At 48.6% G+C, this 14,421-nt stretch overlaps 1 protein-coding gene across 2 annotated transcripts in view; it reads right to left on the bottom strand.

Annotated features, from left to right (window-relative positions):
* Window positions 1–14,421, bottom strand: part of LOC106603934 (calcium/calmodulin-dependent protein kinase kinase 1) — a 158,675-nt gene that overhangs the window by 39,181 nt on the left and 105,073 nt on the right. For both annotated transcript variants that reach the window (XM_014198188.2, XM_014198189.2), the window contains exons 10-11: window positions 8,699–8,787; window positions 622–821 (exon numbers count right to left, since the gene is read on the bottom strand). In XM_014198188.2, coding sequence (XP_014053663.1) covers window positions 622–821; window positions 8,699–8,787 — 289 coding nt within the window. The remainder of the gene's footprint in view (window positions 1–621; window positions 822–8,698; window positions 8,788–14,421) is intronic.

The following is a 14,421-nucleotide window of genomic DNA, read 5'->3' as shown; positions in this document are numbered from 1 at the left end:
GGAATGCAGAATCTAAAGGTCCTTGTCAAGGATGGACTACTGCAGCAAGCGACCACACCTGGTTTCACTCCTATCAGCTAAAAACAAGTAGAAGTGGCTCCAGTGGGCACACCATCACCAACACTGGACAACTGAGCAGTGGAAAAACCATTGTTGTCTGGTCCGACGAATCCTGGGGTCCTGTTCTGTCATGCTGAGTCAGGATTTGGGGTCCATAGCCCCATCCTGCCTGGAGTCAACGGTACAGGCTGGTGGTGGCTGTGATGTAATAGTGTGGGGAATGTTTTCCTGGCACACGTTAGGTCCCTTGATACTAATTGAACAACGTTTGAGCACCACACCTTGTAGAATCCACGCCCCGAAGAATTCAGTTTGTTCTGGAGGCACCGCCCCGGTACTAGATGGGTGTACCAAATAAATTGGCCACTGAGTGTATATAACATGTATAGACTAATATAATAGATCATGTGCATGTCAGGTGGTGATGACATGCTAGGGTCGAAGATGACAAGGGAAATACATGTTGATATAATCTAACTTTAACACTCACACTCAATCACACACACTCAATCACACACACTGACCCCCCCCCTTACACATACACATATTCTGTGACCCCACCTTGCCACTGAAGCTCTGGCGGATGTCTGACAGGGTCTCTGGAGCCATGAAGGCAGGAGTCCCAGCTGTGGAGGATAGCAGGGCATCGTTGCCCTCAAACTGGTTACTGACCCCAAAGTCGGCAATCTTCACATGACTGTCGTCACCCAGCAGCAGGTTAGAAGGCTTGATGTCCCGGTGGACTATCTTCTGGTAGTGCACTGAGGAGAACAGAGAGAAAGAAAGAAAGAAAGAAAGAAAGAAAGAAAGAAAGAAAGAAAGAAAGAAAGAAAGAGAGAGAGAGAGAGAGAGAGAGAGAGAGAGAGAGAGAGAGCGAGAGAGTGAGAGACGGCGGAATAGCAGAACTTTATATGGTAAGTGATTCCATGATGCCAGACTTTCTAATGACCATTAAGATTTGGCCAAGAGACAGAGTTTTCTGTGGTCAGAAACACCGCAGGGCTCTAGTTATTCTTTAAAAAAAGCTCTTCTTCTACCAGGCAGAGAGGAAGACATCCCACTCAACCGGAGGCAGCAGGGTTGTGTTCATAAGAGCACAATGTAGCAAAAAAAAGTCTCAAAACCAGCATTTCCTCAAGTTCAATAACAATACATGCCATTTAGTAGAAGCTTTAATCTCTAGCGATTTACACTCATGAATGTATACACTACCGGTCAACAGTTTGGGGACGCTTAGAAATATCCTTGTTTTTGAAAGAAAAGCAATTTTTTTGGTCCATTAAAATAACATCAAATTGATCAGAAATACAGTGTAGACATTGTTAATATTGTAAATGACTATTGTAGCTGGAAACGTCAGATTTCTTAATGGAATATGTACATACTGTAGGCGTACAGAGGCCCATTATCAGCAACCATCACTCCTGTGTTCCAATAGCACGTTGTGTTAGCTAATCCAAGTTTATCATTTTAAAAGGCTAATTGATCATTAGAAAACCCTTTTGGAATTATGTTAGCACAGCTGAAAACTGTTGTGCTAATTAAAGAAGCAATACAACTGGCCTTCTTTAGACTAGTTGAGTATCTGGAGCATCAGCATTTGTGGTTTCGATTACAGGCTCAAATGGCCAGAAACAAAGAACTTTCTTCTGAAACTCGTCAGTCTATTCTTGTTCTGAGAAATGAAGGCTATTCCATGCGAGAAATTGCCAAGAAACTGAAGATCTCGAACAACGCTGTGTACTACTCCCTTCACAGAACAGCACAAACTGGCTCTAACCAGAATAGAAAGAGGAGTGGGAGGCCCCGGTGCACAACTGAGCAAGAGGATAAGTACATTAGAGTGTCTAGTTTGAGAAACAGACGGCTCACAAGTCCTCAACTGGCAGCTTCATTAGAAGGTCAGCATCCCGGAGTTTCCTCTTCACTGTTGACGTTGAGACTGGTGTTTTGCAGGTACTATTTAATGTAGCTACCGGTTGAGGACTTGTGAGCCATCTGTTTCTCAAAGTAGACACTCTAATGTACTTGTCCTCTTGCTCAGTTGTGCACCGGGGCCTCCCACTCTTTCTATTCTGGTTAGGGCCAGGTTGCGCTGTTCTGTGATGGGAGTAGTACACAGCGTTGTATGAGAGCTTCAGTTTCTTGGCAATTTCTCACATGGAATAGCCTTCATTTCTCAGAACAAGAATAGACTGACGAGTTTCAGAAGAAAGTTCTGATTATTGCTGCCTGGCAGTGACTGCTGTAACACCCACACACAGAGGTGATGCACCGTGTTGCCGCCTGGCAGTGAATGTTGTAACACCAGATGTGATGCACTGTGCTGCTGCCTGGCAGTGAATGTTATAACACCAGATGTGATGCACTGTGCTGCTGCCTGGCAGTGAATGTTATAACACCAGATGTGATGCACCGTGTTGCTGCCTGGCAGTGAATGTTATAACACCAGATGTGATGCACTGTGTTGCTGCCTGGCAGTGAATGTTATAACACCAGATGTGATGCACTGTGTTGCTGCCTGGCAGTGAATGTTATAACACCAGATGTGATGCACTGTGTTGCTGCCTGGCAGTGAATGTTATAACACCAGATGTGATGCACCGTGCTGCTTCCTGGCAGTGAATGTTATAACACCAGATGTGATGCACTGTGCTGCTGCCTGGCAGTGAATGTTATAACACCAGATGTGATGCACTGTGCTGCTGCCTGGCAGTGAATGTTATAACACCAGATGTGATGCACCGTGCTGCTTCCTGGCAGTGAATGTTATAACACCAGATGTGATGCACTGTGCTGCTGCCTGGCAGTGAATGTTATAACACCAGATGTGATGCACTGTGCTGCTGCCTGGCAGTGAATGTTATAACACCAGATGTGATGCACTGTGCTGCTGCCTGGCAGTGAATGTTATAACACCAGATGTGATGCACCGTGTTGCTGCCTGGCAGTGAATGTTATAACACCAGATGTGATGCACTGTGTTGCTGCCTGGCAGTGAATGTTATAACACCAGATGTGATGCACTGTGTTGCTGCCTGGCAGTGAATGTTATAACACCAGATGTGATGCACCGTGCTGCTGCCTGGCAGTGAATGTTATAACACCAGATGTGATGTGACACGGGTCGCTTCCCAGATTAATGATTGAACAATGAAGACATGAATGGCTTGACCTTGGGGTTGATTTCTATGGTACAGTAACATTGTGAGTACGTACAGGGTGACTGATACTAAGTTATACTGCAGCTCTTCACACACACGAAGAGACACACTAACTTTGACATTTAAGCATTTTAAGCATATGCTCTTATCCAGAACAACTAACAGGAGCAATTAGGGTTAAGTGCCTTGCTCAAGGTCACATACAGATTGTGGATAAGAGCGTCTGCTAAACGACTAAAATGTAAAACGATCAAATTCAGTTTATTTCAAGTGCATTCAAATTCACATCAATGTCATAACATATTTTAGAGAGAAAGTGATTGCTGTAAAACTGTGAGTCATGCATTAAATGGGCCAATCTGTGAGCCATGCATTAAAGGGCCAATCTGTGATTTCTACATCCAGTTTTTGACTTTTAAATTAATTATATACACATTGATTCTTGAAGAATGTAACTTATAAATGCCTCATGTGCTGAGTTCAACTGTCATACCTCATTAGAAACCCCCAAAATAAGCTTGTTTAACTCCAATGTTTGTAAACAATGTATCGGTAAACAAACAGTCAGTCCTTGCATCTGTAGCTCTGTCTATGACATTGTTGAAACTAAATACACTACAAGGAACGTCTTGATTAGTGTTATGTTAGCTAGCTAGCTACAAAGTTGCTTTGTATCATGACAAGGTGTAGTACTGAAACTACCGAGGTTACCTAGCCAGCTACACGTTCAAAGTCAACAACGCAGCCACTGCTAGCTAGCCTACTCCACCAGCCAGCAGTACTGTATCATTTTAGTCAATAACATTTTTGCAACGTAAGCTTAACTTCCTGAACATTCGAGACGTGTAGTCCACTTGTCACTCCAATCTCATTTGCATTAGCGTAGCCTCTTCTGTAGCTTGTCTACTATGTGTCTGCCTATCTCTGTTCTCTCTCCTCTGCACAGGCCATACAAACGCTCCACACCGCGTGGCCGCTGCCATTCTAACCTGGTGGTCCCAGCGCGCACGACCCACGTGGAGTTCCAGGTCTCCGGCAGCCTCTGGAACTGCCGGTCTGCGGCCAACAAGGCTGAGTTCATCTCAGCCTATGCTACCCTCCAGTCCCTAGACTTCCTGGCGCTGACGGAAACATGGATCACCACAGATAACACTGCTACTCCTACTGCTCTCTCCTCGTCTGACTACGTGTTCTCGCATACCCCTAGAGCATCGAGCCAGCGGGGTGGTGGCACTGGAATCCTCATCTCTCCCAAGTGGACATTCTCTCTTTCTCCCCTGACCCATCTGTCTATCTCCTCATTTGAATTCCATGCTGTCACAGTTACCAGCCCTTTCAAGCTTAACATCCTTATCATTTATCGCCCTCCAGGTTCCCTTGGAGAGTTCATCAATGAGCTTGACGCCTTGATAAGTTCCTTTCCTGAGGATGGCTCACCTCTCACAGTTCTGGGTGACTTTAACCTCCCCACGTCTACCTTCGACTCATTCCTCTCTGCCTCCTTCTTTCCACTCCTCTCCTCTTTCGACCTCACCCTCTCACCTTCCCCCCCTACTCACAAGGCAGGCAATACGCTTGACCTCATCTTTACTAGATGCTGTTCTTCCACTAATCTCATTGCAACTCCCCTCCAAGTCTCCGACCACTACCTTGTATCCTTTTCCCTCTCGCTCTCATCCAACACTTCTCACTCTCCCCCTACTCGGATGGTATTGCGCCATCCCAACCTTCGCTCTCTCTCTCCCGCTACTCTCTCCTCTTCCATCCTATCATCTCTTCCCTCTGCTCAAACCTTCTCCAACCTATCTCCTGATTCTGCCTCCTCAACCCTCCTCTCCTCCCTCTCTGCATCCTTTGATTTCCTCTGTCCCCTATCCTCCAGGCCGGCTCGGTCCTCCCCTCCTGCTCCGTGGCTCGACAACTCACTGCGAGCTCACAGAACAGGGCTCCGGGCAGCCGAGCGGAAATGGAGGAAAACTCGCCTCCCTGCGGACCTGGCATCCTTTCACTCCCTCCTCTCTACATTTTCCTCTTCTGTCTCTGCTGCTAAAGCCACTTTCTACCACTCTAAACTCCAAGCATCTGCCTCTAACCCTAGGAAGCTCTTTGCTACCTTCTCCTCCCTCCTGAATCCTCCTCCCCCTCCCCCCCTCCTCCCTCTCTGCGGATGACTTCGTCAACCATTTTGAAAAGAAGGTTGACGACATCCGATCCTCGTTTGCTAAGTCAAACGACACTGCTGGTCCTGCTCACACTGCCCTACCCTGTGCTTTGTCCTCTTTCTCCCCTCTCTCTCCAGATGAAATCTCGCGTCTTGTGATGGCCGGCCGCCCAACAACCTGCCCACTTGACCCTATCCCCTCCTCTCTTCTCCAGACCATTTCGTGAGACCTTCTCCCCTACCTCACCTCGCTCATCAACGCATCCTTGACCGCTGGCTACGTCCCTTCCGTCTTCAAGAGAGCGAGAGTTGCACCCCTTCTGAAAAAACCTACACTCGATCCCTCCGATGTCAACAACTACAGACCAGTATCCCTTCTTTCCTTTCTCTCCAAAACTCTTGAACGCGCCGTCCTTGGCCAGCTCTCTTGCTATCTCTCTCAGAATGACCTTCTTGATCCTAATCAGTCAGGTTTCAAGACTGGGCATTCAACTGAGACTGCTCTTCTCTGTGTCACGGAGGCTCTCCGCACTGCTAAAGCTAACTCTCTCTCCTCTGCTCTCATCCTTCTAGACCTATCTGCTGCCTTTGATACCGTGAACCATCAGATCCTCCTCTCCACCCTCTCCGAGCTGGGCATCTCCGGCACCGCGCACGCTTGGATTGCGTCCTACCTGACAGGTCGCTCCTACCAGGTGGCGTGGCGAGAATCTGTCTCCGCACCACGTGCTCTCACCACTGGTGTCCCCCAGGGCTCTGTTCTTGGCCCGCTCCTATTCTCGCTATACACCAAGTCACTTGGCTCTGTCATATCCTCACATGGTCTCTCATATCATTGCTATGCAGATGACACACAATTAATCTTCTCCTTTCCCCCTTCTGACAACCAGGTGGCGAATCGCATCTCTGCATGTCTGGCAGACATATCAGTGTGGATGACGGATCACCACCTCAAGCTGAACCTCGGCAAGACGGAGCTGCTCTTCCTCCCGGGGAAGGACTGCCCGTTCCATGATCTCGCCATCACGGTTGACAACTCCCTTGTGTCCTCCTCCCAGAGTGCTAAGAGCCTTGGCGTGACCCTGGACAACACCCTGTCGTTCTCCACCAACATCAAGGCGGTGACCCGATCCTGTAGGTTCATGCTCTACAACATTCGCAGAGTACAACCCTGCCTCACACAGGAAGCGGCGCAGGTCCTAATCCAGGCACTTGTCATCTCCCGTCTGGATTATTGCAACTCGCTGTTGGCTGGGCTCCCTGCCTGTGCCATTAAACCCCTACAACTCATCCAGAACGCCGCAGCCCGTCTGGTGTTCAACCTTCCCAAGTTCTCTCACGTCACCCCGCTCCTCCGCTCTCTCCACTGGCTTCCAGTCGAAGCTCGCATCCGCTACAAGACCATGGTGCTTGCCTACGGAGCTGTGAGGGGAACGGCACCTCCGTACCTTCAGGCTCTGATCAGGCCCTACACCCAAACAAGGGCACTCCGTTCATCCACCTCTGGCCTGCTCGCCTCCCTACCTCTGAGGAAGCACAGTTCCCGCTCAGCCCAGTCAAAACTGTTCGCTGCTCTGGCACCCCAATGGTGGAACAAGCTCCCTCACGACACCTGAAACCCCACCTCTTCAAGGAATACCTGGGATAGGATAAAGTAATCCTTCTAACCCCCCCCTTAAAAGATTTAGATGCACTATTGTAAAGTGGTTGTTCCACTGGATATTATAGGTGAATGCACCAATTTGTAAGTCGCTCTGGATAAGAGCGTCTGCTAAATGTCTAAAATGTAAATGTAAAATGTACATTTCTCCAGGCCCATCCCTCGGCTTTTTACCAAAATATACAGCGGGTATATTGTTTGAACCTTATTAGAGTACATTAGAGATAGACAGAGCAAACATATACACAAACTCTTTCTACGTGATCCTGCGATGCAACTAACCATGTAACGACAATAATATCAGAGAAGATCCAAACAAGAACATTGCTCTAAGCTGGTGAGTCACGCATTAAGGAAACTAACATTTATTTAACTAGTCAGTCAAGAACAAATTCTTATTTTCAATGACAGCCTAGGAACAGTGGGTTAACTGCCTTGTTCAGGGGCAGAACGACAGATGTTTACCTTGTCAGCTCGGGGATTCGATCTAGCAACCTTTTGGTTACTGGCCCAACGCTCTAACCACTAGGCTACCTGCCGGCTATCTACCGTAAACTATGTGAAGCATATTGCTTATCCTACGTGATACTAGTAGCCATGCTACTACGGAGGTGAATACTTCCTATAGGCATTATCCAATCCCTATATGTTACATAACATAGCCCAAGCTCTGCCATGATATACAGAAGCCTACAGAGCACACACTGCATACATAGAGAGCATACAGGACACAACATACCGTAACCCATCCTACCATAGTACTACAGTACAGTTCACCTATTGATTATGCTAATAGCCCTGTGAGCCAGATCCCCCTCAGTCTAATATAGGACAACAGCCTTAGAAAAGCCCTGATTGGCTATAAGCTCAACACTAAACATCCTGATTGGCTATACGCTCAACACTAAACATCCTGCTTGGCTATAAGCTCAATACTGATGTTCCTGATTGGCTATAACCTCAACACTAAACATCCTGATTGGCTATAACCTCAACACTAAACATCCTGATTGGCTATAAGCTCAATACTGAAGCTCCTGATTGGCTATGAGCTCAATAGCACTGAGGGGGTAGATTGTGTCTGACAGTCTGACACACCAGAACATACTGTGGCTGGAGGGGAGCTAGACGAGGGCTGAGGGGGAAAACACAGAGAGAGGGGGAAAACACAGAGAGAGGGGGAAAACACAGAGAGAGGGGGAAATGGAGACTCAAGTCTACCAGGCACACTGTTCTACCCTGTTCAGTGATGGAGGCTGGCTCCTCTTCTCCACTGAGATTATGATATGGGGTAGTCAGGCAGTCAGGCAGTCTGGTAGTCAGGTAGTCAGGCAGTCTGGTAGTCAGGCAGCCTGGTTGTCAGGCAGCCTGGTAGTCAGGCAGTCTGGTAGTCAGGCAGCCTGGTAGTCAGGCAGTCTGGTAGTCAGGCAGTCTGGTAGTCAGGCAGTCTGGTAGTCAGGCAGTCTGGTAGTCAGGCAGTCTGGTAGTCAGGCAGCCTGGTTGTCAGGCAGCCTGGTAGTCAGGCAGTCTGGTAGTCAGGCAGTCTGGTTGTCAGGCAGTCTGGTAGCCTGGCAGCACGATGATGTAGCGGTATATACAGTACTGTATGTATGAGGGGAAAAGAAGAGGAAGGAGTATGATGGTAGTACTCACAGTACTCCATGCCCAAGACGATGTCTCTGAAGTACAGACGTGTCTGCTCCTCAGTGAAGGGGCTGTCTGTGGGGACCTCCATCACTGGACTGGGATCGCCGCAGGAACCATCCCACAGATAGGTAGAGAGAGAGAGACAACATAGTATATAGCTAACAATAACATTTTAAACGTTATTCTTTTCAAACTTTTGTGTGTGTAATGTTCACTGTGAATTTGTTTATTTACTTGCTTTGGCAATGTAAACATATGTTTCTCACGCCAATAAAGCCCATTTGGGAGGGGTATATAGAGAGAGCGAAGAAGAGATAGCTAGAGAGACTGTCTGTCTGTCTGTCTGTCTGTCTGTCTGTCTGTCTGTCTGTCTGTCTGTCTGTCTGTCTGTCTGTCTGTCTGTCTAACATGATAGCTAGAGAGACTGTCTGTCTGTCTGTCTGTCTGTCTGATGGAAGAGATAGCTACAGAGACTGTCTGTCTGACTGACTGACTGACTAACCAACAGACAGAGACAGACAGAGACACAGAGAGACTGTCAATTCTGTCAGTCTCTCTAGCTGTCAGACAGACAGATGGACAGACAGAGAAAGAGACAGACAGACACAGAGAGAGCGAGAGAGCGAGAGAGAGAGAGAGGCAGAGACACAGAGAGCGAGAGAGAGAGAGCGAGAGAGTGAGAGAGGCAGACAGAGACACAGAAAGCGAGAGAGAACTAAAGAGAGCGAGAGAGCGACAGACAGACAGACACAGGCTGACTGACTGTTGGTTGCATTACTGCCTGGTATGGCAACTGCTCGGCCTCCGACTGCAAGGCACTACAGAGTGTAATGAGTATGGCCCAGTACATCACTGGGGCCAAGCTTCCTGCCATCCAGGACCTCTATACCAGGCGGTGTCAGAGGAAGGCCCTAAAAATGGTCAAAGACTCCAGCCACCCTAGTAATAGACTGTTCTCTCTGCTACCACATGGCAAGCGGTACCAGAGCACCAAGTCTAGGTCCAAAATGCTTCTTAACAGCTTCTACCCCCAAGCCATAAGACTCCTGAACAGCTAATCAAAGGGCTACCCAGACCCCTCTTTTACGCTGCTGCTACTCTCTGTTTATAATCTATGCATAGTCACTTTGCCTCTAACTACATGTACACATTACCTCAATACCTCCACTAACCCCACACAATGACTCTGTACCGGTACCCCCTGTATATAACCTCACTTGTTATTTTACTGCTGCGGTTTAATTATTTGTTACTATTATTTTATATTTTTTACTTAACACTTGTTTTTACCCTAAGGTCTACACCTCTTGTATTCTGTCTGTCTGTCTGTCTGTTGTATTCGGCGCATGTGACAAATAAAATTTGATTTGACTGACACAGAGAGATAGAGACAGACAGACAGACACAGGCTGACTGACTGTGTCTGTCTGTCTGTCTGTCTCTATCTCTCTGTGTCAGTCAAATCAAATTTTATTTGTCACATGCGCCGAATACAACAGACAGACAGACAGACAGACAGACAGACAGACAGACAGACAGACAGACAGACAGACAGACAGACAGACAGACAGACAGACAGACAGACAGACAGACAGACAGACAGACAGAGAAATGAGCTCGAGGGCTCCTGAGTTCTTCTGTAAAAAATATAGAAATAGAGTTGGATAAATGTAGATTAACCGAATTGTTTTCCTAAAAGAATAGACTACTGCTACCAAGGACTATCAAGAAAAAACTTCTAACAAAGCAAAACCTGCAGGAGAAACACAGTGGTGTCACGCCCTGTTCTGTTTCACCTGTCCCTGTGATTGTCTCCCCTTCTCCAGATGTGACTTATTTATTCCCCAGTGTATTTATCCCTGTGTTTCCTGTCTCTTTGTGACAGTTCGTCTTGTATGTTTAGTCAAGATAACCAGCGTGTTTTTCCCCCATACTCCTTTTCTATTCTCTTTTGCTAGTCTTCCCGGTTTTGACCACTGCCTGACTCGGGACTACTTTCCCGCCTGCCTGATCATCCTGCCAGCCCTGACCTTGAATCAGCCTGCCCTTTCGTACCTATTGGACTCTGAACTGGTTTTGACCTTTTGCCTGTACACGACCATTCTCTTGCCTCCCTCTTTATGGATTAATAAACATTGTAAGACTCCAACTATCTGCCTCCTGCGTCTGCATCTGGGTCTCGCCTAGTGCCTTGATAAGCGGAACCTGGAAATACCATCCAACACAAAACTGAGTGAGCAATATTCAGTCTGAAGCTACTTCTGAAGCCAAAAAGTAAAATACAATAATCTCTAGGTAATTCTGTTATAGAAAGCTAAGTAAATAAGTCTACTAAGCTGCTAGGACAGAACAGGCTGCTAGGCCAGAACAGGCTGCTAGGCCAGAACAGGCTGATAGGAGAGAACAGGATGCTAGGACAGAACAGGGTGCTAGGACAGAACAGGCTGCTAGGCCAGAACAGGCTGCTAGGAGAGAACAGGATGCTAGGACAGAACAGGATGCTAGGACAGAACAGGCTGCTAGGACAGAACAGGCTGCTAGGACAGAACAGGCTGCTAGGCCAGAACAGATTGCTAGGCCAGAACAGGCTGCTAGGAGAGAACAGGATGCTAGGAGAGAACATGCTGATAGGAGAGAACAGAACAGGCTGCTAGGGCAGAAGAGAACAGGCTGCTAGGCCAGAACAGGCATCTAGGCCAGAACAGGCTGCTAGGCGAGAACAGGATGCTAGGAGATAACAGGCTGCTAGGACAGAACAGGCTGCTAGGACAGAACAGGCTGCTAGGAGAGAACAGGATGCTAGGAGAGAACAGGCTGCTAGGACAGAGCAGGCTGCTAGGACAGAACAGGCTGCTAGGACAGAACAGGCTGCTAGGACAGAGCAGGCTGCTAGGACAGAACAGGCTGCTAGGACAGAACAGGATGCTAGGACAGAACAGGAAGCTAGGACAGAACAGGCTGCTAGGACAGAAAAAGATGCTAGGACAGAACAGAAAAGGCTGCTAGCACAGAACAGGCTGCTAGGACAGAACAGAACAGCCTGCTAGGACAGAACAAGCTGCTAGGACAGAACAGAACAGGATGCTAGGACAGAACAGGCTGCTAGGGCAGAACAGAACAGGCTGCTAGGACAGAACAGGCTGCTAGGACAGAACAGAACAGGCTGCTAGGACAGAACAGGCTGCTAAGACAGAACAAGCTGATAGGACAGAACAGAACAGGCTGCTAGGACAGAACAGGCTGCTAGGACAGAACAGGCTGCTAGGACAGAACAGAACAGGCTGCTAGGACAGAACAGGATGGAAGGACAGAACAGGGTGCTAGGACAGAACAGGATGCTAGGACAGAACAGGCTGCTAGGAGAGAACAGGCTGCTAGGTCAGAACAGGCTGCTAGGTCAGAACAGGTTGCTATGACAGAACAGGCTGCTAGGACAGAACAGGCTGCTAGGACAGAACAGAACAGGATGCTAGGTCAGAACAGGAAGCTAGGACAGAACAGGCTGCTAGGACAGAACAGAACAGGCTGCTAGGACAGAACAGAAAAGGCTGCTAGGATAGAACAGGCTGCTAGGACAGAACAGGCTGCTAGGACAGAACAGGATGCTAGGGAAGAACAGGCTGCTAGGACAGAACAAGCTGCTAGGACAGAACAGAACAGGCTGCTAGGACAGAATAGGCTGCTAGGACAGAACAGGAAGCTAGGACAGAACAGGATGCTAGGACAGAACAGGCTGCTAGGACAGAACAGAACAGGCTGATAGGACAGAACAGGCTGCTAGGCCAGAACAGGCTGCTAGGACAGAACAGGCTGCTAGGACAGAACAGGCTGCTAGGACAGAACAAGCTGCTAGGACAGAACAGAACAGGCTGCTAGGACAGAACAGGCTGCTAGGACAGAACAGGCTGATAGGACAGAACAGAACAGGCTGCTAGCACAGAACAGGCTGCTAGGACAGAACAGGCTGCTAGGACAGAACAGGCTGCTAGGACAGAACAAGCTGCTAGGACAGAACAGGATGCTAGGACAGAACAGAACAGGATGCTAGGACAGAACAGGCTGCTAGGACAGAACAGAACAGGCTGCTAGGACAGAACAGGCTGCTAGGACAGAACAGGCTGCTAGGACAGAACAGGCAGCTAGGACAGAACAAGCTGCTAGGACAGAACAAGCTGCTAGGACAGAACAGAACAGGATGCTAGGACAGAACAGGCTGCTAGGACAGAACAGAACAGGCTGCTAGGACAGAACAGGCTGCTAGGACAGAACAGGCTGCTAGGACAGAACAGGCTGCTAGGACAGAACAGAACAGGCTGCTAGGACAGAACAGAACAGGCTGCTAGGACAGAACAGAACAGGCTGCTAGGACAGAACAGGAGGCTAGGACAGAACAGAACAGGCTGCTAGGACAGAACAGGCTGCTAGGACAGAACAGGCTGCTAGGACAGAACAGGCAGCTAGGACAGAACAGGCTGATAGGACAGAACAGAACAGGCTGCTAGCACAGAACAGGCTGCTAGGACAGAACAGGCTGCTAGGACAGAACAGGCTGCTAGGACAGAACAAGCTGCTAGGACAGAACAGGATGCTAGGACAGAACAGAACAGGATGCTAGGACAGAACAGGCTGCTAGGACAGAACAGAACAGGCTGCTAGGACAGAACAGGCTGCTAGGACAGAACAGGCAGCTAGGACAGAACAAGCTGCTAGGACAGAACAAGCTGCTAGGACAGAACAGAACAGGATGCTAGGACAGAACAGGCTGCTAGGACAGAACAGAACAGGCTGCTAGGACAGGACAGAACAGGCTGCTAGGACAGAACAGGCTGCTAGGACAGAACAGGCTGCTAGGACAGAACAGAACAGGCTGCTAGGACAGAACAGAACAGGCTGCTAGGACAGAACAGAACAGGCTGCTAGGACAGAACAGGAGGCTAGGACATAACAGGATGCTAGGACAGAACAGAACAGGCTGCTAGGACATAACAGGTTGCTAGGACAGAACAGGCTGCTAGGTCAGAACAGGATGCTAGGACAGAACAGGCTGCTAGGAGAGAACAGGCTGCTAGGACAGAACAAGCTGCTAGGACAGAACAGGCTGCTAGGACAGAACAGGCTGCTAGGACAGAACAAGATGCTAGGACAGAACAGGCTGCTAGGACAGAACAGAACAGGACGCTAGGACAGAACAGGATGCTAGGACAGAACAGGCTGCTAGGACAGAACAGAACAGGCTGCTAGGACAGAAGAGGCTGCTAGGACAGAACAGAACAGGCTGCTAGGACAGAACAGGCTGCTAGGACAGAACAGGATGCTAGGACAGAACAGGCTGCTAGGACAGAACAAGCTGCTAGGGCAGAACAGAACAGGCTGCTAGGACAGAACAGGCTGCTAGGACAGAACAGGAAGCTAGGACAGAACAGGATGCTAGGACAGAACAGGGTGCTAGGCCAGAACAGAACAGGCTGCTAGGACAGAAGAGGCTGCTAGGACAGAACAGAACAGTATGCTAGGACAGAACAGGCTGCTAGGACAGAACTGGATGCTAGGACAGAACAGAACAGGCTGCTAGGACAGAACAGAACAGGCTGCTAGGACAGAACAGAACAGGATGCTAGGACAGAACAGAACAGGCTGCTAGGACAGAACAGGCTGCTAGGACAGAACAGAACAGGCTGCTAGGAGAGAACAGGCTGCTAGGACAGAACAGGATGCTAGGAGGGAACAGG

The sequence above is a fragment of the Salmo salar genome, chromosome ssa04 (genome assembly GCF_905237065.1).
Source record: "Salmo salar chromosome ssa04, Ssal_v3.1, whole genome shotgun sequence".
Lineage (NCBI taxonomy): Eukaryota > Metazoa > Chordata > Actinopteri > Salmoniformes > Salmonidae > Salmo > Salmo salar.
This window is presented reverse-complemented; position numbering and strand designations above follow the sequence as displayed.